Below are 24,471 nucleotides of genomic sequence, written 5' to 3'. Positions count from 1 at the left end.
TCAACAAAACACCAACACATAAAGCCTATTGCAAACAGGAAGGTAAAGATAGATTGCTACTAAAAGTGTTGCTTTTTCCCATGTATCATCTCTTTCCCCCAGAAGTGAATATGGCTAGCTTTTAAGATAATGGACTTGAAGAGCAGCTTAAATAGGTGCTTTAATCTCCTATAGATCTGAGGAATTATAAAAGCTAGATTCTATCTGTATTTTAAATGTAAACCAACATAAGAAATATTATAAAATGAATTCTCTGGCGCCACTTACATCTCTTCTCTGACTTTCACTTATATCTTGTAATATATGTTGGAATAGATTTGAGTATTCTCTGTAAAGTGTATTCCAAAACTAGTATAGCCCCACCATTCAGAAAGCACACTTCAGAAGAGTGTGTTTGCACTCTTCACATACATTTAATGCTGAAGAGATCTGAATCTCATGCTGACTCTGATTGACCAACATCAACCCCCAGTGGGGCTGCTTGATTCACTGCAGACCCTTGAAAGACCATTCAAGCCTTCTAAACATCCAATAGTGACTATCCAACAACCGTGTGTAAGAGAGGGCGTGACTGAAGGAGAGGGAGAACTTTTTCACCATCAAGAGTTTTTAAAACTACTAGACAACAAAGTGAAATGACAGTCCAGTTGAAACTCATTTTATACTGGGCTGCGGGGCACATTTTGTGCTAGGTACTGTGCTTTATACTCAAGATACATAATGTCAAAGGGTTCCAAAACAAAATACCAACTTCTGACTACCCAAAACATTATCCTAAAATAGTAAGTGAATATGCTTACAGTTTCAGAAAGGAAAATTTTATATAATGAGACTTGTGAACTTTTCTTATTTGCATTCACTTACTGTGAGATGTTGGAAAAGCCACGCTCTCATGATATTTGTTGCTACTTTGGGGAAAATTCCTCTTTTCTTCTGACGTTTTTTATCTTTGTCTGGATCATCATCATCGCCTGTGCCGGGAGAGGCTACACTGTTGTCTAAACCATCCCCTAATAGGGAAAAATGAATCAGAGATAAAAAAAAAGAAATATGAACCAATCAGAATAATCAGATTAACTACTGAAGCACTAATGAAGTGTCACTTATATATGAAATTATCAGGTCTTTTCAATTTCTTGCTAAATATGATACAGATATATAAAAACTAGAAATCATGTCTGTCCAAATACTAATTTGATACCTCACATATACACAAATCATTAATTCAATTATAATTGTGTGGTTGACATAGTGGATCGCCTCTGTAGTCAGTTATGGAATGCAAGGTGTGAAAACCTTCCATGAGAAAACCTATTTACTGTTTAGTGAAATCTTGCAACCATGATGAACATACATGGAGTAGGTAATCAAGTTAAATGTTCTGTGGTCCTTATATTTTAGGCTCTCTGCATAGGTAACATTAAACGTGTCACTGTTCAGTGGAAATAACTCACTGTCAGCCACCTCCTACACAAGCATGTACTCACATACACAAAAATACTGTATACACACATATACACACCTTGCATGACCCTGAACACAATATCTGCAAGACATGAAAACTTCTATCTCTGCTTCAGTGATCATTATATTCTTTCTTTTAAAATCCCATGCATATCAAGGTGGGGTGCTTGCTTAATCAGAACTTTCCATCAACATCTTTTTCTTCAGTGCTTTTCCCTGGCATTAATTGTGCATTAGCAAAAATCATTTACTTTTAACAGTCATAGTTATTTTTTCTTGCCCTCCAGCGAAAATGCCTTGAAAGCCTGCCTGGAGGGCATCTAAATTATGTATCTGAAAAACTCTTCTGGCAAGGCATTGCAGGACCCCTACTTTCTTAAAATTCATACGAGCACGTCTTCCTGTTTTTGGGAAGGCATCAATCAAGAGCAGCAATATATGCCATATTCCTACATTAATATTTGAACTAATAACTTTTTAAAAAGGAAAGAAACAAGATCCGACTTGTGGCATAATCAAATGCAAAATAAATGAAGAATACTGGGACAGCACTGAGACTTTATAGATTGCTGTGTTTTCCTTACACATCATTAGCCCTGGAGCCACACGAAAGAGGAAAACAGAGAAGTGGAGAGTTTATGCTCCCTGCTGGTGTTTAAGAAGCCGAGGTCCTGGAAAGACATCTGGGAATTGCACTGAGACGGTGGTTTTTGTAATTTAAGAATAGACATTCATTAGCAGTAAATGCCATAAATCCCATGCTAAGTAAAAACCTTGTCCAAGAAAGCCTAAAACAATAAACTCTGTGCTCAATGTAGCCTGAGATAGACACTCCATAGCTTCCTGAGGAATGCTATAGACTCTATATACTGGGCTAATTCGTATAACCTCTTCTGATTTGTTAGTACTGCTAAAACAAACACATTACTGCTAAATAGGGAGTGTTTACTTCAAAACTTTAATTTCTATTTCACCTTCTTCTATGGTGCCCACACACCTTTTCTACCATACCTCTTCAAAGAAGGAAAAAACAATCCAAAGGGGAAATACTGTGCTCTCTAACTGGAGAAACAAACAAACAAATAAAAAAAGCCGGTGCAAAGACCTAGCAGATTAATTTTATTGACATTTCCATTTTCACTGCAATGTGATACCCTCCATCACATAGAAGAGATGGTCTTCACCATTTACAAAATGACAGGCCACTTCATTACAACTACCCTGCCCCAAGGCTGAGTAGTTCCCTTCCATCTGCCAAAGGACCTTAGTCAGCCCCCTAAGTCACTGTTTTTGTTTACTTGTGGGATAGAAAAGGTAAATTGAAGGGTGGAGAGTGATCAAAGAAAAACACACCAAGATACACAGCTTATTGCTGACTACTTTATTATTTTGAAATATTATTTTGGAAGAACTACTTCCCTGTAGTCCATTTTCCTACATGTCTGTGTGTGTCTGTGTGTGTTTGTGCGTGTCCATCCATGCACATGTAAGCACAAATCTACAACATATACACACCCTTTCCACTATACCAAGGAACTGCTGCAAGGCAAATTTTCGCTAACACTAATGGCTTCTGACTGCTCCTTGGCAACCCTAGCATTTTAACCTGGGTGGATATGCTCTCCCAAACACAGAGACTGGAGATATCTCATCAGCTGTTCATGTGACACAGATGGAGAGTGGCTATTAGGAGCCAGGCAGTGGGCCTTGGGGATCTGAGGTGCTGTACCATAGCCTTGGGCAATTTTGAAAAGCAGTACCCGAAGATGGAGAGGCAAGAATAGTCCATGCCAAAAGTGCAAGTTGGAAATCAGTCTGTTTGCCCATTTATTGTCTATATAAAGATATCTCCCTCTTCCTTAAAACTGATGGATATTTGCATATAATGCATGTATATATAAAATTTTACCCCTTGCAGCCAGTCTTCCTTTAACACACACACACACACTACAGAAACACAAGAATGATCAGTCCTTGTTTCTCTGCGGATATATGCAAGAAATCAAAAATATGTTTCTGATGTCATATGGAAACCATAAGATGTAGCATCCCAAATGGGTCAGTACAGTGATGTTGTTTTGGAAAGGAAAAAAAAATAGATGATCAGATATTCTGATTCAGATTCATCCTAGAAAAGCTTGCCTAAAGTTTGCATAGCCAGCAGGCCCACTCATCTAAACTATTAAACTAATAGTATTAACTTCTCTCTATTAATCTTTTTTTAGGGGTAAAACAATGTTTTGTAGAAAGAACAAGGTCCAAGTGAAAATTCTACAACTCATTAATACTTGGGCTTTAACATGACTAAAAATTATATTAAAAGTGTGATTTGTAAAGCTGAAAAATATTAGGAATGAAACAGTGTTTATCAAAGTCATGTATTGAAATTCTGGACTCCAATAAAAAAAGAATCGGCCTGAAGTCCAAAAATCCAGTGGAATTACATCACTGCAAGTAAGATCTGACATGAAATTTAGCCTGAGATCAGTAAAACAAAACAGATGTTCTGAATGAAATCTTATGAAAGGAGTATATACCTATTTTAAGTAAGCAATGTTCTTTTTATTAATTCTTTCCATAATAAATTAAAAACTAGGGATACAGAAGCAAAAAGTTAACTACTAATTGTTTAATACATTGTATGGTTATGAACCAGTTTTTGCCATATATACCACAAAAAAGGTTTATGTAGTGTTATTGTTTAATACTCTATTGCCTTATAAATTATTCAGCTATTTATACTTGCACCTCCTGACCAGCTACTGAATTGTTCCTTGGTAAAATATTGTATCTGCATATTTGTAAATATACATAGATCTGAACTAATACAGATAAGGGAAAAAGTGCTCCCTCAGGAAAGAGAAGGGTGTGTGCGTGCGGAGAGAGAGAGAGAGAGAGAGAGAGAGAGAGAGAGAGAGAGAGAGAGAGAGAGAGAGAGATCATTCTAGGAAATATCATTGATTCATATGCTGGGGTTTGCTTTCAAAGCCCACAGACCAACACGTCCTTTAGGTATTAGAGAACCCAGTCCCACAGAGGGTTTGTCTCTACATTGCTTTTCATGCTCTCAACTCTGTACCCCATCCCCCGCAACAGCAAGACACAATGCTGTCAATGTTCCCCTAGATCTTAACCATTGTGTGCTATATACAGTGTACTCCTCCCAAGGGCCAGAATAGAGCAGATGTATTTAATGCTGTTCCTGGCAGCACTGTCTCCCACTGGTTCCCTGACTGTGTTTCAGTCAGTTTCCATATATTGTATATACTCTGTGAAAAGGTACTTTTATGTTATACACCCTCACATATCTTTGTGGGTCCTCCAGTTCCAACCAAGTTGTAAACAAAAACAGTGTGAAAAATTTCCAAATAAGAGATTGTTCCGTTGCTGATTTCACAGTTGTCCCCCTCTTTATTTATTTATTTTTAAATGATAGGGCAATAAATTGAAGAAATAAATAGTGTTTCTTGTTACATTAAAAATATAAACTGTAATAAAATTCAACAGTACTTTTGAATTTTTTTAAAAAGCGTATGATACATGTGTACATTTTTCATAATTGGAAGGGTAACCAGTTATTCACTGCTTATAGTCCACAATATTTTAAAGAAAGTAGATTGTAATTTCTGCACAAACTATAGCGATAAGAATAGCTGCTCTGCTATACTAACAAAATTGTCCATACAGAACCTTAAAAGAATTGAGATTTATTGTATAAAAATAAAATATATTAATTCTTTATTCATTAAGAAATTATTATACTTCCCACCACTACAGAACTTAACAACAATAGTATGGACTCTGCATAAAGTACAATCTAATCTAATAATCTGAAGAAGACGGCAAGATATCTAGTTTTTCAAAGAATAAGAATAAAAATTTTTTAAATGTATTCCAATGCATCATCTTCATGTAATCCTAGTCTACAGATTCTATCCACGTTTTTATACAGAAGAGAACATCATAATTCCTTGTATTTTCTGTAAGCAATATTCTAAAAATAATGCTGCTTGTTTAAATTGTTTTTTAAAATAGAAATTGTTATATGTTATATTACAGAAGCATATTATTTAAAGTAAAACTTAAAGAGAATACTTTGAAGAATATTTATTCATTTTTAACACAATGAAAGGCTTAATTACTTGAGCAACACAATGAAAGGCTTAATTACTTGAGCAACAATACTACTGTATGCAGCTTATTATTGAAACCTGGAACTTTCTGAGTGCATGGTGATCATGGTGCATTATCCAGAGTAAATTTAGAAAGAAATAGCAAATCCTTTCCAGATTATTGGCTCATATACTACTGCAAATGTATGTGAGTAATTCAAAACGTGTAGCCACATTTTCCAAAGCTCCTCACATTTCCACAGCACCTCATAAGTTCACAAGCCCTCTGAAAGTGCCAGAGATTATAAAATATATTGTTAAATGGTTTGCAATCAGAAATTTCAAACTGAATTTACACATTGCCTCCAATTTTGCATAGCAACAGTGGCTGCCATTTCTAATCTAAAATGTGCAAATACCTCTCCCTGTTTTGACTGGAGTAGGGAACAATAAGGTCAGGACACTTAGAAAACCTTGGTATCCCCAAGAAAATCTCAAAATTCAAAGAGTCTAACTACACTAAGGTGCATCATGGTCTTTGCTATAGAGGCAGTAATAACCTACACAACTTACTATGTACATTGGGGCTCAATCACTAATCCATCTTTTTTCCAGGAGGGACAAGGATATGAGACAGTTATGGAGATGTACAGCAGCCAAGCAAAACATTTAGTTCTGTTTTCAGATACCTGTGTGAAGTGTTCCTTTGGTAAACCTAATGAAGAATCAACTTGGGAGTAGATTCTTTTTTAGATTCAATTCTATTTATGACACATGTTCTGTACAAGAAATAGCAATCTTGTGGTCTGCAGTCTTACAGATTGATCCTGTGAGTTACTGTACTCTGTTACAAATGCCATGGAAGCATAACAACTTTTGTTCTAGCACGGTGCCCTGACAATTACTGTTGTTCATTACAGGAAGCCAAGAATCTAATATAGCTGTGCAGTCTATGTTGCTGTGCAACAAACAGATACTCTTAACAAATGAAGCAGCACTTCATTGTCACTGTCAGTATAGGATTTGAAAGAAACAGTATGGTATGGCAAGGTGTAAGATTACGTACTATTAATCCTAAGAGCCTTTGATCCACATCCTATCTACTAACTCTAGGCATGTTTGTGTGCTTAAGCAAGGTATTAAGATGAAACCACAGCTTGCACATTGTAGTATAATGGACTTGACATCCTTATCTCATAGAAGAAGACTCTGGGGCTACATAAGTACATTTATCTCCAAGACCTAAAGAAGTGGACTAGTTTACAAAAGTTCACATGAAGTTAGTCTTTAAAGTGCCACAATGTTTTTGTTTTTAAATTCTCTTTTGTTTTAGCTTGATATGCTAGCATAGATTAACACGGCTACCTCCTTTAAAGACTCCAGTACCTGGAACCCCTTGATACTACTCCATGTCATTACTTTAGGAATAAGTTACTATCTCATTATATCATTTAGGACAATGTACTAAATGTGAACCCTACCTTTCTCTGACAATCCTCTGATTAAGAAATAATTGCTATAAATATAGGGCATTGATACTACTTGAATTGAGGGGAAAAAGTCTTTTGCACCAGTTGCCTCTCTCCCTCTGCTTTTCTAATGAATTCTAGCTATCTATCTACTATACTTATAGCCATTGGAGTCAGCTAAAAAAGAGGAAACATATCTATGCAAGTATTTTCCAAGCAAAAGATTAAGAGAGATTAGTGTAAATCAACATTTTAGACTAAAATTCGAATACATGTTAGTCCTCCAAGGGAGTATGTTTTTTTTTTCTGCTAAAAGTTCTAACATGAGCTATCTTATCAATCTGCTATGCTAAACTGCCTAGATGTGTTAAAGTTACCCCCCCCCCTACAATTTTATAGTTACTAGTTCATGGCCCAGTACTGTTGTTCCAAGAGTAGTATGAAATGCTTTTGTTTACATGCAACATTTACAAACTGTATAGGTTTTTTGACATTAGAGATGGGACAGTGACCCATGCCACTTTTTTCACACTCAAAAAGCACAGAAAAAACAGTCTTCATAGGCTTACTTCAAGTTTCTCTGGCCTTGAACACCCTCCCCCCAGGGTATGAGTAAAAAGAGAAAAAAAGAAGAGAATTTAAGCTCCTTTCTCTTCAACTTTTCAGGCGGTATAAGCAGCATTTAGCAAATTCAGCCCCCAAATGGCTCCAAATGCTCTGAGCTGCAGGGGCTCATCCTTTGTTAGCCTCCCTCTATTTACACAGGATTTACACAGGCTCTGTGCTGAAGAGACCACATGTTTCTGACAGAAAGCACTTTCATTCATACTGCATCAGGCAACAGGACTGTAACCACTGCAGCTTCATGCTGGCCTGAGATTATGGATTTCAACAACATTGAGATGGTAACAATCTAGTAACTAACTGAAAATTATCCATGGAGATTTTTCTGCCACTCACCTTATAGCTAATGTGGTCATAGGTATGAGATTTCTTAAAAGAGTTATTAAGAACTAGCTATTGTCAAGAAAATCTCCCCACCCCAAACCGCCTTAATAAACAGAAGGAAAGAAACTATATGTTGGGGGGAAATCAGACTGCTGTTTGAATTAAAACCACTTCACCCACTGGCTGAAGACAAAAAGTGTAAAAGCAGACAGATGGACACATATGTAAATGTGCTGCCATTTTTCTCCTTGTCACTGGCAAGTTAGTTAATAGTATAGTTCAATCATGTCTTCTGTGTTAATTCATTTTGGTTAACCAGTCACCACCAGCAAAAGCTTAGTAATACCGTATAAACATGCTCATTCACATTTAATTGCTTGTCACAGTGTCCAATTATCAGTGTAGCAATCAAGACATTTTTAGGCTGTACTTACAAGGCATGCATGCTGAAATCTAGTATCTGAGGGAGCCATTAAATACAAATGGCTTTTTTTACATAGATCATTCTCTATATCACTTTACTGTACCACATCTCTTTCTGCACCTACTTCCATATCATAACATATGGCAAGTTATCATATTATAAGAAGAAACCCTAACTTATTTAAAATGTTATCACTGATCAATCATGTTTTCATTTAAAATTGTGAACACAGATATTTCATAGAGACCTACTTGATATCTCTCAGGAAGAAGTGCTTTTTTTTTCTTAATTCCCAGTGAAATTACTTTCTTAATTTTTTTAAAAAAATATGTTGCTTGTTCTGTGCCACCATCATGAAAAATTATGAGCAATTCATGGTGAACACATACATCTGAAAAGTACATGTGTAAATATATAGCAGATATTTCAAAATTATTCACAAGATATCATAACAAAGCTCTCCTGAGCATCTCATTGATTCATTTTCATTGAGGTCTCAAATGCTCTTAAACATGCTTAATGTCTGGAATTTATTGAAGAGGAGAGCTGGGGCAAATGCCCAGTTAAGCCTCAGCCTTAAAGTCAACTCTGCTTGCACTGCAGTACCTAATGGTATAGTTTCTTAATGTGCTGTTTACCTCCCCATGTGGCATTTCTGCAAACAAAGAGTGCACAATTTTCAGCCCCAAACACAGAAGACTGCTGTCTCTAAGTCATCTAAAGAATGCAATAGATAGTATCATTGTTCTTGCTGCAACAGGAAGAAATGAATGAGGGAGAGACCAAAAGGAGAAAGACCTCAATGATCAAGTTACTGAAATCCGTAAAGTGTTTTCTAAAATGTTGCTGAATGTCACAGTTAAGATCTTAGTTCCGAGGTTATCCTCAGAAATCTAAGAAATGTTTTTATAAAACTGCATGTCACAAAATTGAAGCCTGTTTTTCTTCTTTAAATACAACTGTTGCTGATTTCTAACACTGCTTTCTTTCAGGTAAAGAGAATAAGTTCAGAGTCTTGTTTTACACAAACTAATGAAAATACAAACAATGTACAACTGCTAAATAAGCACACACTTCAGTTTTTGTGACTTATAGTTCTGGTACAAAAATGCTCTGTATCTTTATGGTTTTACATTCATTTAGTACAGCATTTTACAACAAACTGATGTATTTTTTATACTGCCATTCATGATATAAACTTTCAGTTAAGGTTAGTAAATTAAGAGTAATAAGTGCTTTGTCTGCTTGTGCAATTGTCCTTAAAAGTAGATATGTGTTCTATTTTAAGTTACAGCCACAAATGATTACCATGAGATATCATCCTACTGCTTTCCTACTATGAGCTTCCTTAAATTTTGTTTTTATTTTATTTTAAAATAAAATTAACTAAACACTTGATGTGGAGTCGTAAAGTTGTATTCAGTATAACTAGCATCTTGTAGATATCTGTTCAATTTTGCACAGAAGATTCAGCAAAGAATTAGTTAAATGGCCATAAATATTTTAAGGTGAGTTACTTCATTGGGATTTTTAAAGCATTAACTGGAGATAATTTCCTGGATAAATAAAATCAATTCAACTATAGGTCAATTTTATGAACTGAGTATGAACTAGAAATTGTGCTTGTTTTTAAATTTGTAACTTCCCGTTACTAATTCTAGCTGTACCAAGATTTATGTTACTGCCCAAAATTGAGGAGAAATTTGTAAAGACTCATTGGGTTAATTGTAAGAAATAAACTTAGACTTTTTGAAATTGTTTGTATTTTCAAATTGTACTTGTTTTAAGCCCAGTATTCTGTGGCTGTATTTGTATTTATCAACTTGTTAGCATTACATTTTTATGCTAGCATTCCACAAGTGTATGTATTTCTATTTATGTTTTAATTGTAACTCTAGTTGTAGTTAAATGACCAAAGTGTTTAAATCAACAATAAAGATCTTAACTCTAGCTTTTGCTCCAGTCCTTTATACACAGGCTCCAGAAAACCATGTCTCATTAGATTTCTCAAGCCATTGTTCAAAATATATATATATATCTTGCAATGGGATCAAGACATGTTGTTACTCTTGTTTCAGAATGATCTGTCACAGACTATAGAGGTGAGCCGCTGCTGCTGTTTTTTTAACACAAAAAAAATCCTGTTGTCCATACACAAGTCCTTACTGAAATCTCAGTCCCAGTGCCCAAGGAGTTACTGCTGTTTCCATACTTCATAAAAGGTTTTAAAGGCACATGGAGAGTTACTAAATATAATGACATGCTGATACCATCTATTACTGATGATGATGCTCTGGGATCTGAACTTCTATCTGACATTGCTTATTTATGCATTGTTTTAGCGAGCCATTATACTGCAGGATCTTTGAAGTGGTAAATATAAGAGAACAAGTAGACTGCAATAGGGTCTATAATATGTAGTATCTTCCTGGTAGCTGCTTACTTTCATGCCTCATGCTTACACAACCATATTTAACCTTCAACAGTTTGAGCTGTTCCCATACAAAGTTTTATAAATATGTCTTTTTGATAAATTGTGTGATACATTTGTGTTGCTTAACTAATAAAAACATGCTTGTTTCATCTTTGAAGTTTAAAAATGTTTGTTTTAAAGAACAGAATTAATTTTCAACATGCTTCCTACAACCATAGGTGGGCAAAACAATGTAACATTTTAAAGATGACTTAACAACAGAAAAGCAGTGTTTAAGTAGCATTGCCTTTTTACATAATAGACCCCTCTATTACAATGTTACCTAGTATAGCCATATCACTGGTGGTCTATTAATATTCTCATTAAAAAACTAAATTTTAAGGTTTTACTGCTTAGGTATAAAATTTTAATCACATAAAAGGGCATATAGACCATTGGAGCCACTTGCAGAAAAATGATAGTGCTTGAAATTAAGTACATGTATTTATTCCCCTCTTAAAGTGCTTTCTTTTATGTTTTCTAAAAATCATTTGCAGATATAATTTATTTAATTAATATTACAAAATTTCACAATCCATACGTTCATTCTTTTCCATTGTGAGAACAAAAAAGCCTGGTATGCTATTGTAATAAACCAGGGACTATTTATTGATTGTAAAATTCAGAAGGGATCTTGGACTGAAACCTAACATTCTTGCACACTAGCTAAAACTGTCTCTTATTATGCTGTCTCTTAACACATACGTTTTTAGGCCTATATCATTAAGGTGATTCAGCTTCTGCAGATGAGCTGCAGGCAGAAAGTAGCATGTATGTCAGATGAACATAAGTACAAAAAAACTGAAGTCAACCTACTTGAGCAGAAGAGGCAGCCATGTAAGTCAGTGCAAGCATTATGTACCACTGAAACAAAGCATTTTGTCATACAGCCTTACTGGTGAAAATACAATAAGGTACAAGGGAATATGTATTCTTTTGACAGGAATAACACCACCTGTAGCCTGCTATAGGTGTAGAAGTGGCTATTGTGTATTAACAAACTTATACTATATAACATTATTTGCCCTGAAAGCTTTGCAATGAAGGTTGTCACACAAATTTAAATACTATGCATTTCAGATAAGCAAGTGCTAACTGTGTGTACTGGCATAGACCAAAGAGGAACAACTACTGCCTCTCTTCAGATGTTTTTGAAGAATAGCTCCCATACTCATCAACTGTGGGGCATTCTGGTTAAAGCTGATGGGAATTACTATCCAAAAACACCTGGAGGGACATGTTTGCTCATACCTAGTGAAAACACATCTACAAATACTAGATCTGCAACAGATATAGATTTGTGGATATATACTTTACTGTACTACACTGACTTATCAATACTGGCAGCTCAGCCTCAACTAATTCTAAACATACTCTAAAATACAGCCTCTCTCATCAAACATGCACTTCTTGGCTGAAGTGGTTAACAACAGTCTTCTTGTCAGTGACAAAAAGCTTTCAATCCCCTTCTTCCTCCCATGAGAAGATGTGGGCTTGGCTAGTAGCAGTTGTGCATGCTCCTGGCAGTCCCAGTAGCCTCAGAGATGGCTACTGGACATCATGATGCATGGGCATGTCTGAGGTTTGGCAGGGTAATTCTATCTGTGTTAGCACAAGGAGAAGTGGCAATGATGGCTGTGCACCAGTGTGACCCAGTGATCACACTTGGATCCTGCCAATAGATATGTTCAATTCCAAATGCATTCAACAAGAACACACATGTATATACAAAACATTATGGGAAGGGGTAATTCTCCTAGCCATGCCCACTTCTTCAAATTTACATAAGGCTATCCAGCTTGCTTTAGATACTATTTTCATTTTAATTCTAATACATTGCCTCTCATCCAGTCTTAGCAGGTATCCTAGTTCATCAACAGTGGCTCCATTTCTAGGGACCAAATATCCAACTTTTTTTTTTTTTACTGTTGAATGTATTTGTAATTTTTCACTGCATAAATCACGGCTAGCTGACTAATTCAGAGTGTGGCACAAGTCATGGCACACTGAGGAAAGAAAATCTCTCACCCTGAATATAAAGAAAGTGAGCATGTCCCCGAATCATTTCATTACAGCCCCTCGTATATGCATATCTAATAGTGCCCATAAGGTAATTAAGTTTACAGATGTGATTATTAGGAAAACGTATATATTAAAGGAGAATATAAAATAACTCTGAATTTTGTATGATCTTACATACCATAAGAGCTCCAACACCTATGCACAATGGGGTGGATTAACTCTCTGGGTGCAGCAGACATATTTATACACCTCCTCCTAAAGTGTTCATTTGGCTGGCAGTCTGGAAAATGCCAGAATGTGAAGGGTTAAGTTGGAATACTGATACTTTCTACTTTTACAGGTTTAACTTAAACCTTTTAACTTTTTAAAAAAAATTGTATTGTTCTGATTTAGGAAGCACAGTACTATCTAAAAGCTGCTGCAGCGAATGGAAGACAAGACCATTTTTACTCAATTCAAACTTCTCAGCTATTGTTAGACGGAGAATGGATTATCATGTACAAACAATGTTAGGTACATCTACAAGCTACATATTTATATATAAGATCTTTAAACATGGTGAAAGCCCAAGACTAAAATAATCAGTATACCTTAAATATAAAATCATTTACAACAGATGCTTAAATAGTGACAGCTGAAATGTTTGGCATTGTTCTTGCTGCTATTTTGATGCATACAAGTCATAGGGCTTCAATAGGGTTAAATACATAAAATTTTCCATAGTGTGATGTGCAAGTACGTAGCTCAATTTCCAGCTGAAGCTAGTTGGTTTTTGACACCAAACTAGATAAACTGGTGAAAGACCTGAGATCAAATATCATCCCATGTTAACTTTTATATTTGGTTTAGCTCAGGAAGATCTATTGTAGGTACTTAGCTGAAGGCAGTATGCTGCCTGTTTATGTGTTGGATGTCTGAAATCTAGATTACCTACATTTCTTCCAGAAGCTGCCCCTTGTCTACTGACCTCCTGCTTGGACAACTACCAGAGCATAGGATCAACCATCACTGGAGCAGAATTGGAGGGACTAAGATACTTCGTTGCTTGCAGTAGAGCAGCAAATAACAAACTTCCCTACCCCAAGTCAAGATTAATAGTACCCTTGGCCAGATAAATTATTTTCACACCTGAGGCAGAAGATCCCATAAAAGCTTCTGTCCATGCCTAGCACTACAACTGCAACATCAATGTAAATAACCAAGAATATGATGCCCTCTCATTACCTCCCTGAACTGCCACCTAATACAGTAGCCTCACTTTGGCCCACTCTGTTGAGAACAACATCGTTTGCACATCTGTTCTATCTTTTTAAATAATCCAGGAGAATCATATATATATATTTACATGCATTTTGTCTTTTTCAATATGATATTTGCTTGTCTTCTAAGAATGTTATTAAGTTCAGTCAGATTTGACTACATTGATTTTATAGCATTGCAGCCTTAGCCATTAAACTGTATAAATTGTAGTTTCATATTTTAAATATGTATCTAAATTGTTGATATCAGACCAAGCTTTCAGAAGAAAACACTTTTTTATATTTAAATAAACTGACTGGCACATTTGAATTTACAGTTGTCCTTTCATGGATGTGTGTGAATGTTTTGTGAAGCAACTGTTTTGTAGGTTTGGCAGAAATGACACCTTGGCTATAAGATCCGAGTCCCACCAGTCAAGTTGCATTTTTAGCTAAATATGCTGATATGGCAAAGTTTCACGTCATGACCATACTAGACAAGGGTGTTATTCTACTTAGTGATAAAGTCAGTGAATGTATTCCTCAGAAGAATATAATAAAAATAATTTAAAATGCTGACTTAGCACCATTTCACTGCTAATCCAATGGAACAGAACTGCCATGTTCTGACACCAGCTAGAAATCACCACAAAATTGGTCAACACTCCTTTTGAAATGTAATGTCATTTACAGTTCTTTTATCTTTTAGCCGGCTTGAAAGAACATGTGAAAGATGTAGGCTCTTCAAGATCAATTTCTACCTACTGTTACCACACTGAAGAATGTTTTTTAAAATAATTGTACACCTGAGTAGACTGCATAGGAGTGGCCCAAATATATAGAACTGAAAAAGTGTCTGAGTTGAACAGAAAAGGTTTCAACCTGAGTTTCTTATACTGGTGCCTTAAATGCATGCACTATTAATATAGTAGCTTAGAAAATATCGTAAAACATTAATTCAATTTACCTAATGCAGGATATATAGTTTATATCAATTTTATATCAATTTCTATCCGACAATGAACCCATGTGTTAGAACCTAAGGCATTAAGCTAAAAGAAACCCCTCCAAGCTGCATCTTAGAGTCCCCTGGATAATACAGATAACATTCTAATTTTACAAGCCAGAGGTAAAGATTATCCAACCCTTTAACTCAAAGTAAAATTCTTCTAAAATAAATCTAAAAGAGATTGTTGAGCCACAGTCATCCAATAAAGCATGTATATTGATCATTTTATTTACTTCGATGGGGTTTGCAAGTCATCTTTAACGGCTTTTTAAATGCACTACACTTCTAATATTCCAGAAATTGATAAAAAATTGCAAGTGCTTTTTGCTAAAAATGAACATATTAGAAAAGAAAGAAATAATTTCTTTGTGTTAATCAAAATACAAAGTTGCCAGGAGATACTGTATTTCATGATGCCTGATTTACCAGAAGAAAATAAGACATAAGACATAAGACATAAGAAATTTATTTGTCATTGCGCTCACAAGTGGGTGCAACGAAATGAGGTGCTCTTCCCCAAGGTAAAACTGGACAACACTACAAAAAAAAGTTAAAATATACACAACTTTCATCATCCAAATATAGATACCCCGTTTTCTCTCAGCAATTAAAATCCACCAAAAACCTATGGCCCCACATTTAAACTCAATACTGCACTTGGGTAAAAACTGTTCTTGAATCTGCTTGTCCTTGCTTTCAATACCCTGAATCTCCTTCCTGATGGTAATAGTTTAAAGAGCTGATATCCCGGATGAGAGGAGTCTTTCAGTATGTTAGATATCTTCCTCTTACATCTGTTCTTATACAATTCTTCCAAAGAGGGGAGTGAACAGCCAATGATGTTTTGGGCCGTCTTAATCACCCTTTGAATTGCCTTTTTCTCTGCCACTGTGCAGCTCGTGAACCATACACAGAGACAGTAGGATAATATGCTCTCAATCGAACTCCGATAGAAGGTGATTAACAAACTCTCAGTCAATTGTTGCTTTCTAAGAATCCTTAGAAAATACAACCGTTGTTGTGCCTTCCTGATTAACGCAGCGGTGTTTGCACTCCAAGTCAGGTCATTTGTTATGATAGTCCCAAGAAACTTACATTCAACCACCTGTTCCACACAAACTCCATCTATATACAGTGGCTGAATGTCTGCTCTTTTTTTCCTATAGTCCACTATGAATTCCTTGGTTTTTTGGATGTTAAATAAAAGATTGTTTTTTTTGCACCAGCGGGATAGCTGTAATACCTCGTCCCGATACGCAGACTCATCATCCCCAGAGATAAGTCCTACTAGTGTAGTATCGTCTGCAAATTTGATAATCCTATTACTGGGATGGTTATTGGTGCAATCCGATGAATAAATGGAGAACAGTAGTGGACTAAGGACACAGCCTTGTGGAGTGCCAGTGCTGAGTATCTTGTCAGTAGAGATGTAGTCATTCAGTTTAACCCTTTGTGGACGATTTGTTAAAAAATCCAAAATCCACAGACAGATAGAATCTGGAAAATCAAGATCTTTAAGTTTGTCTATTAATCTGTGGGGTATAATGGTGTTAAAAGCAGAGCTAAAGTCCGCGAACAGCATACAAATGACAGTATTTCTGTTTATTTTCAGCAAGGTTAAGAAGTAGGTCTCTGAGGTTTCAATACAATATTCACCTGCCTACTTTCTGAAACTACACCTAGAGGCCCTTTCTGCTGAAATCTGAGGTTCAGTCAATAAGAACAACAACTATGCACTGGCTTTGGAATACTATCAAGGCAGATTCATTTTGGTCCTGGTTCCTGACAGATCTTCATGCTAAGCTGAAGGTTTTGTTTTTGTTTTTTGTCCTGACTGGTTTGTTGGATTTGTTTGGTTTGTTACTCTTGCTGGTCCCATCCTACTCTTCCACCACCACCCCCAAACATGGCTTGCTTCTTAGTAAGCCCAGGTAGCAGAGGTGACACAGTAATTGTCTAATAGTTCTGGTGGTTTCAATGACTTCTGGTGATTTCAGTGGCTAACACTGGTCTTACAATATATGGAGGAGGGGATATTAAGAATATGCCATAGTTCTGACCCTACAGTCATTTCCCATTCACTGTGAACTGATCCACTGGTTTGCTGCAGGATTTACTGAGTCAACTACTTCCAGTTTCTATTCTATTCCTGATAAAACACCCACCCCTGACCTTAAACTATAAAGTCCAAGTCATGTGAACTGCTTATCTACTTTTATTTATCTGTAACTGTGTCTATTAGAGCAGGCAAAGCATTTTTGTAAAGTAAGGGGGTGGGGTGAGAGCCATGAATATATATAATTCATGTATAGGGGTGTGTGTGTGTGTGTGTGTGTGTGTGTGTGTGTGTGTGTGTGTGTGTGTGTGTGTGTGTGTGTGTGTGTGTGTGTGTGTGTGTGTGTGTGTGTGAGAACAGTCAGCATTGAACAGTGGAAAGTTCTCCTGCTTTTATCAGTGGAACTGGGGGAGGAGGTCTCTTCTTGTAGTCTCCCCCCCCCCAAAAAAAATGTTATGGAAAGACATTATACTTGTGACAAACCCAGACCTACTGGGATATGTCACACAGTTACACTAAGCTGCCACCAACCATTCCCTTTAAGAAGTCACACAGACCAGGGATGGATTTTTAAACAATAGAAAGAATAAGGTTTATTTTAAATACACACAGGGAAAATAAAACAATCAGGTGAATAGGATAAAGTAACGTGGCTTATTCTCACTCATACAAGCATACAGTTTGGTTCACACAGAACCCTTAACTTGAAGCACAGACCCTGAACCTATCAGTTCTGGCTAACCAACAGACACCTGAACCTATCAGGTTGGTACTCTGACACACAGAAGTACCCTGTCTGACACACAGACTCCCACAACAGCTTCTTCTTCCCAGCTGCTGCTTCGTCACACCCCAGTGTCTCTCAGTGTCTCTTAGCATCTCATATTTATACAGTACAGCCCCTCCTCCTGATGTCCCGCCTTCCACTCCCCATAGGATGGAACTTTCCCTCCAAACCCATGACAGACAGGTAACATCAGTGCTGTATGTAACACCTCCCCTCTTTATAAGTTGTTTTGTAGGGGGAAAGCTAAGGTGCTTTTCACCAAAAAACAACCTGAATAAAATATACAACAACAGTTATACATACAATATCATACTTACTTAAACTTACATTCTAAGTTAACCATAGCAAATAGGCATTTAAACATTTACCATATACATTACATCAATTTACCTTTATTCATACAAACCAATTCAAAAACCAGGTACATTTAACTTTTTGTCATCATTATATACACATAGTCCATGTCCTTTCGCCGTCTTCATTCTTCAGGTCTTCTTGATAAGGCGTCAGCCACACAGTTCACTGACCCTCTGACCACCTTCACTTCAAAGTCATAGTCCTGTAGATTTAAAGCCCACCTCATAAGTTTGCTATTGTGGGTTTTCATTGTCTTTAACCATTGCAATGGTGAATGGTCAGTACACAGAATAAAATGTCTTCCCCAGATGTAAGGCTTGGCCTTCTGGATCGCGTAGACTATGGCCAAACACTCCTTCTCCACGGTTGCCAAATGTCTCTCACCTTTTTGAAGTTTCCTACTCAGGTAGGACACTGGATGTTGGTCACCATTCTCATCCTCCTGGCACAGAACTGCTCCTACCCCGCTGTTAGACGCATCGGTGTAGATGATGAACTCCCGGTCGAAGTCTGGAGCACGCAGCACAGGATAGTTGATTAACGCCTCCTTCAACCTCTGGAACGCCGCCTCACAGTCGCTGGTCCACGGGATGCGGTCATCAGCCTTCTTCCTCGTCAGATCGGTCAGCGGAGCCGCAATCTCGCTAAACCTCGGGATGAACTTTCTGTAGTAGCCCACCAACCCAAGAAATGATTTGACTTTTTTCTTGGTGTTGGGTCTAGGCCAATCACGAACAGCTTCTATTTTGGCCTCCAGGGGTTTTATCATTCCTCCCCCTACCATGTGACCCAAGTATTTTATTTCTGGGCTTCCCAGCTGACACTTGCTGGCCTTTACTGTTAGCCCTGCTGCACTTAACCTCTGCAGCACTAACTCCAGGTGTATCAGGTGATCTTCCCAGGTATTACTGAAGATCCCTATGTCGTCAATGTAGGCCACTGTAAAGTCACTGAGCCCTGCCAAGGTCTGGTCCATCAGCCTTTGGAATGTGGCTGGTGCATTTCTGAGAGCAAAGCTCAGGACTCGAAACTCATAGAGACCAAAAGGGCTGCAAAAGGCAGTCTTTTCTTGATCCCTGGGATCAATTCTTAATTGCCAATATCCCTTTACCAGGTCCAATGATGAGATGAACCGACAACCCCCTATGGTTTCAATCAGGTTGTCTAGCCTGGGCATTGGGTAGGCATCAGGAGTGGTTACACGGTTTAATTTCCTGTAATCGACACAAAACCTAATGCTCCCATCAGGCTTGTCCACAAGGACTATCGGAGAGGACCAAGGACTAGAAGAGGGGACGATTATGTTCTCCCTCAGCATCTCGTCCAACTCCTTCCGCACCTTGTCCCTATAGGGTCCCGTTACTCGGTATGGGGATACTGCCTGCGGGGGTGCATCCCCTGTTTGGATCCGATGCATCACTCCCTTCACTATCCCCGGCTTGTTGGAAAACACCTGTTGATATTTACTAAGCAGCATTTTTAGTTCTTGCTGCTGGTCTTGGGTGAGTGCAGGACTGATCTTTACCTCCTCTGGGTTGTATTTTACTTCCCCTCTACCCTCCCAGAAGGGTAATTCAGCTTCCTCACTCTCAGCTGCTTTTATCGCGAATAAAACCCTCTGCTCCCCTCTGTAGTAGGGTTTTAGGGCATTCACATGAACCACCCTCCTTGCTTGGTTCTCCTCCTGCTCTATTAGGTAGTTCAGGTCTGACATCTTGGAAATGACCCTATATGGTCCTGCCCATTTGAGCTGCAGTTTATTCTCTCTGCAGGGCCTAAGCCAAAGCACTTCCTCCCCTGGGTCAAAGTGCCTCTCTCTAGCTTTGTGGTCATACCATGTTTTCTGTCTGACCTTCTGAGCTTGCAGGTTTTCTGCTGCCAGCTCTAGATTTCTCTTTAGGTCATTCATCAAGGTGTCTATGTATGTCACAACGTCTTGTGGGTCATCCTGGGTGATCTGCTCCCAATTTTGTTTGATCAAATCAAGGGGCCCTTTCACCCCTAAGTGTGCAGCAAACATGTCAGAGTGACCCCTTTTTAAGATCATGGGGCGATACTTTTCAGGTACCACCAGCTGACTTCTGATCCCATCTCCCCCTTTTGAGATATTCCTCAGGGTCTCTCTATATAAAATCCCCTTTCCCTCCAGAAATCTCACTGGGGTTTCAGGTGTTAGCTGGGCGTCAGTCACCTGTTCAAAACACTTTTGGAGAGTGGCGTCTGCCTTTTGCTCCTGTCCAAATCTGCTGTCTGTGGTTAAGGTTTCCACCACAGCTTCTGAACTCCCCTCTGCTTCCGTCTCTGGCTCATCATTACCCCCCTGAACTGTCCCCGTGGTGGCTTGTGAGCGTGTAATCACTAGCACCCGTTTCACATGTTCAGCCAGGTCATTTCCCACGAGCACGGCTGCTGGCAGAGTCGATGAAATCACTAGCCGCCAATCTCCCCTCCAGCCTTGAAAGTTGACAGGTACCTCTGCTACTGGCAGAGAGATTACCTGCCCCTCAATCCCTGCCACCTTTATGCTCTCATTTGGGATTATAAACTCCCTAGGAATAATATCTGGATGGCACAGGGTTACCTGGGAACAAGTGTCCCGCAGCCCCCTATACTGACGGTCAAGTATTCCTACGTCCACCCCGGCTGTCTCAAACAACTGAGAATCTGTTTTTACCAGCAAGCAGCGCTTTACCTCCACAAGAGGACCATTTTCCTCAGCCTGATCAGCAGAGGTAGCTGTTCCAGACTGAGTAGCCATGGCAACCGGCTCCCTCAGTGACACTGAGCCTTGCTCTTTCTGGACACAGAACACAGCTTTTGGCTTGGTTCCACTAGAATTCTGAGGCACCATTCCTTTTAGCTGCTTTAATTTCTCACACTCTGAGATTAGATGACCCTTTCCCTGACAGAAATAACATTTTTTGGTGTATTTTGATTCTCTCTCATCTTGTTTTGGTTTTCCCTCCAAAATCTGAGGTCTTGGTTTCATGTCTGAGGGCTTCCCTTCACCATGGGCCCCTCCCCCTTGCTGGCTTTTCCCTGGTCCCTGAGAGTACTTGCTGTAGGTTTCTTTGGGTTTACCTACAGATTTCCCCTCACCCAAGGGCTTTCTTATTTGGGAAATAAAATCTGCGATCTCTGCGGCTGCTGCCACAGATTTCGGTTTCCTTTCCCTCACCTGGAATTTCAATTCCCCATGCAGGACTGAATAGAACTGTTCCAGCGCTATCAAATCTTTAAGCTGCTCATAGGTCTCTGTTCCCTCCTGCGATAGCCATTTCTCAAGCAGCCTCACCAATTGGGCCCCCACTTGGGTAAAAGTCTGTTCTGGTTTCTTGGTGAGGGACCTAAATCTTTGTCTCAGCTGCTCCGCATTTATCCCATGTCTGGCAAAGACCAGTTTTTTAAACTCTGCAAAATCTTTCATCAGTTCCTCAGGCATCTCGGCATAAACCTCAGCCAGGCTACCACTGATTAAAGATCGCATGATGGTCATCTTCTCAGTTTCCCTCACTGAGAAGTCCACAAACGCTCTTTCCACTAGGGAAAAGAACACCTCAGGACAATCTCCCTTGTGGTACACAGGGAATTTCTTCAGGTCAGCCTTAGACAATTGGCCTCCCTCAGAATCCCTATTGTTATTATTGTTCTGGTTCATCAGTTCCAGTTTTCTTAATTCAAACGCCATTTTCTCTCTCTCCAATCTTTCTTCTCTTTCCAATCTCTCTATCTCAAATTGCCTTTGTTTCTCCCTTTCCCTTTGCTCCATTTCAAATTGCCTTTCCCTTTCCTCCCTTCTTTCTCTCTCTAATCTTTCCTCCATTTCCCTCACCCTCAGTTCATGCTGTTGGGCTAGGAGTATTTTTCTGAGTTCTGGGTCCTGCTCTCCTGTGCTGTCACCTTGCACTGAGCCAAATTCATCCTCAGAACCTTGGTCAATCTGGGGGTCTTTCACTTCACTCATTTCGGCCATCTGGCTTCGAGTCAAGGGCATAATCCCCCCTCAGAACAGGCTGCTTTAAAAGTCAAGCCTCAAAATAAAACGACCACTTTTTTCCTTCTTGCCTCAGAACCAGCTTTCCCTAGAGATTGCTGCTGTTCTTCAGCACTAAACTTGCAACAGTATCGAGTCAGAGCCTACCCCCCTCTGCTGGGCCTCTCAGCTGGCAAGCTAGTTCACTGTTACTACGCAGTTTTGCCTCAGCTTTTTCCCGCCAAAACCAGGCTGCCTCAGAGCACCTTAATCTAAGTCTCCCCAGTTGGCACGTTCTTCTACTAGCGCACCTCCCCGTGAGGTACACCTAGAAGATTACCTACGCGCCTCAGACTGTCCCTGACTAGACCCCCCTTGCTCTGGGCACACTTGCCAAGGCTTTGCTGGACCGCTGGACAACTGGACCAGTCGTATCCCACACGCTGGACACCAATCAATGTGACAAACCCAGACCTACTGGGATATGTCACACAGTTACACTAAGCTGCCACCAACCATTCCCTTTAAGAAGTCACACAGACCAGGGATGGATTTTTAAACAATAGAAAGAATAAGGTTTATTTTAAATACACACAGGGAAAATAAAACAATCAGGTGAATAGGATAAAGTAACGTGGCTTATTCTCACTCATACAAGCATACAGTTTGGTTCACACAGAACCCTTAACTTGAAGCACAGACCCTGAACCTATCAGTTCTGGCTAACCAACAGACACCTGAACCTATCAGGTTGGTACTCTGACACACAGAAGTACCCTGTCTGACACACAGACTCCCACAACAGCTTCTTCTTCCCAGCTGCTGCTTCGTCACACCCCAGTGTCTCTCAGTGTCTCTTAGCATCTCATATTTATACAGTACAGCCCCTCCTCCTGATGTCCCGCCTTCCACTCCCCATAGGATGGAACTTTCCCTCCAAACCCATGACAGACAGGTAACATCAGTGCTGTATGTAACAATACTGTCTGGAGCAGACTAGAATTTTGGAGCACTGAATGCTGAAAGCATAGGGGGAAAGAAGAAGAAGAAGACACTCATTTTTTCCAGCAGAAGCAACAAAATCTCACATAGGTTCACCACTAGATTCTTTAAAGGCTTAGGCCTTTAGAGAAAATAATACTTACATGTGTACCAGAGAATCAGGTCCATTCGCATCAATCAGGGGAAAAAAAGGTATTTGGTGTCCCTATGTTATTTGTCACGCTCCAAAACCAAACTTAAATGCGATGTATCAAATGGTCTGTTTATTACATCATTTTTGCCATATGAAACATCAGTCATATGTTCTGAATGTCATCTCAACTGAAGTAGCTTTGGAAAATATAAAACAAGCTCTTGAACCATTTTATTTCTTACAGATAGTGATTCGTATAAATAACACACACAAAATAAAGTCTGCATCAAGAATCTGGGGAAACCATCACTTTCACTTAAGCATCTTTCTATAGCCTTAATTGTTTCCATTATGTGATAGCATTCAATAAATACTAGTTCTGGGCCTTTGGGGGGGGGGGGATGGCCATAGCTTCCATATCCTAAACAGCACCACCTAATTCATTATTGCAGAATTAGTTGGCAATCCTACTAGTTTCACTGAAAGAAAAAGGAAAAGGAAAAAAAGGGAAACCCCCACACCTAATTGGTCCCACAGGGTAGTTAGGTGCTGTGGAAGACTTAAAAACATTGTTATCTCCCTATCATGATTGCTATCCTTCTTTTACTCTGTGTAGCTCATTGGGACTTCTAAATTACATACCATAATTGCCATCAAATATCTGTCCCACCAGTGAATATCTTTATTAGCATCAAAATCACTCACAACTAGTGTTCCTCAATGTTATTAAACAGAACTTGTTCTAGGTGTTGCCTTACTAATTAGTCAGGATGAGCCCGAGGAAGAAAATCTGGGTCATGTTAAATTAATTGGAATGAGCATGAAAATTAGCTGAGCAAACTGCATCAATTTTCTATAGAGAGCCTTTCTTCATGTTGAGAATAAAAATGGATATTATGAGGCATTAACCAAACTGCCTTCTGTGACTGCCAAGAGGTGTGTTACAGTAGCCCAAAAATATCATGCTCACAGATTTTTAGAAGTTAATGAGACATTTCCAGGAA

General features: G+C 38.6%; 1 protein-coding gene across 6 annotated transcripts in view; it reads right to left on the bottom strand.

The window, feature by feature from the left end:
- MEIS2 (Meis homeobox 2) overlaps nucleotides 1-24,471 on the bottom strand; it is a 277,957-nt gene that overhangs the window by 205,006 nt on the left and 48,480 nt on the right. For 3 of the 6 annotated variants that reach the window (XM_072986310.2, XM_072986306.2, XM_072986313.2), the window contains exons 8-9: nucleotides 13,091-13,192; nucleotides 865-1,010 (exon numbers count right to left, since the gene is read on the bottom strand). In XM_072986310.2, coding sequence (XP_072842411.1) covers nucleotides 865-1,010; nucleotides 13,091-13,192 — 248 coding nt within the window. The remainder of the gene's footprint in view (nucleotides 1-864; nucleotides 1,011-13,090; nucleotides 13,193-24,471) is intronic. The other 3 variants (XM_072986311.2, XM_072986308.2, XM_072986312.2) reach the window with 1 other exon arrangement.

The sequence above is a fragment of the Pogona vitticeps genome, chromosome 1, assembly GCF_051106095.1.
Source record: "Pogona vitticeps strain Pit_001003342236 chromosome 1, PviZW2.1, whole genome shotgun sequence".
NCBI lineage: Eukaryota > Metazoa > Chordata > Lepidosauria > Squamata > Agamidae > Pogona > Pogona vitticeps.
Note: the sequence above shows the minus strand (reverse complement) of the source record. Positions and strands in the feature narration are given on the sequence as shown.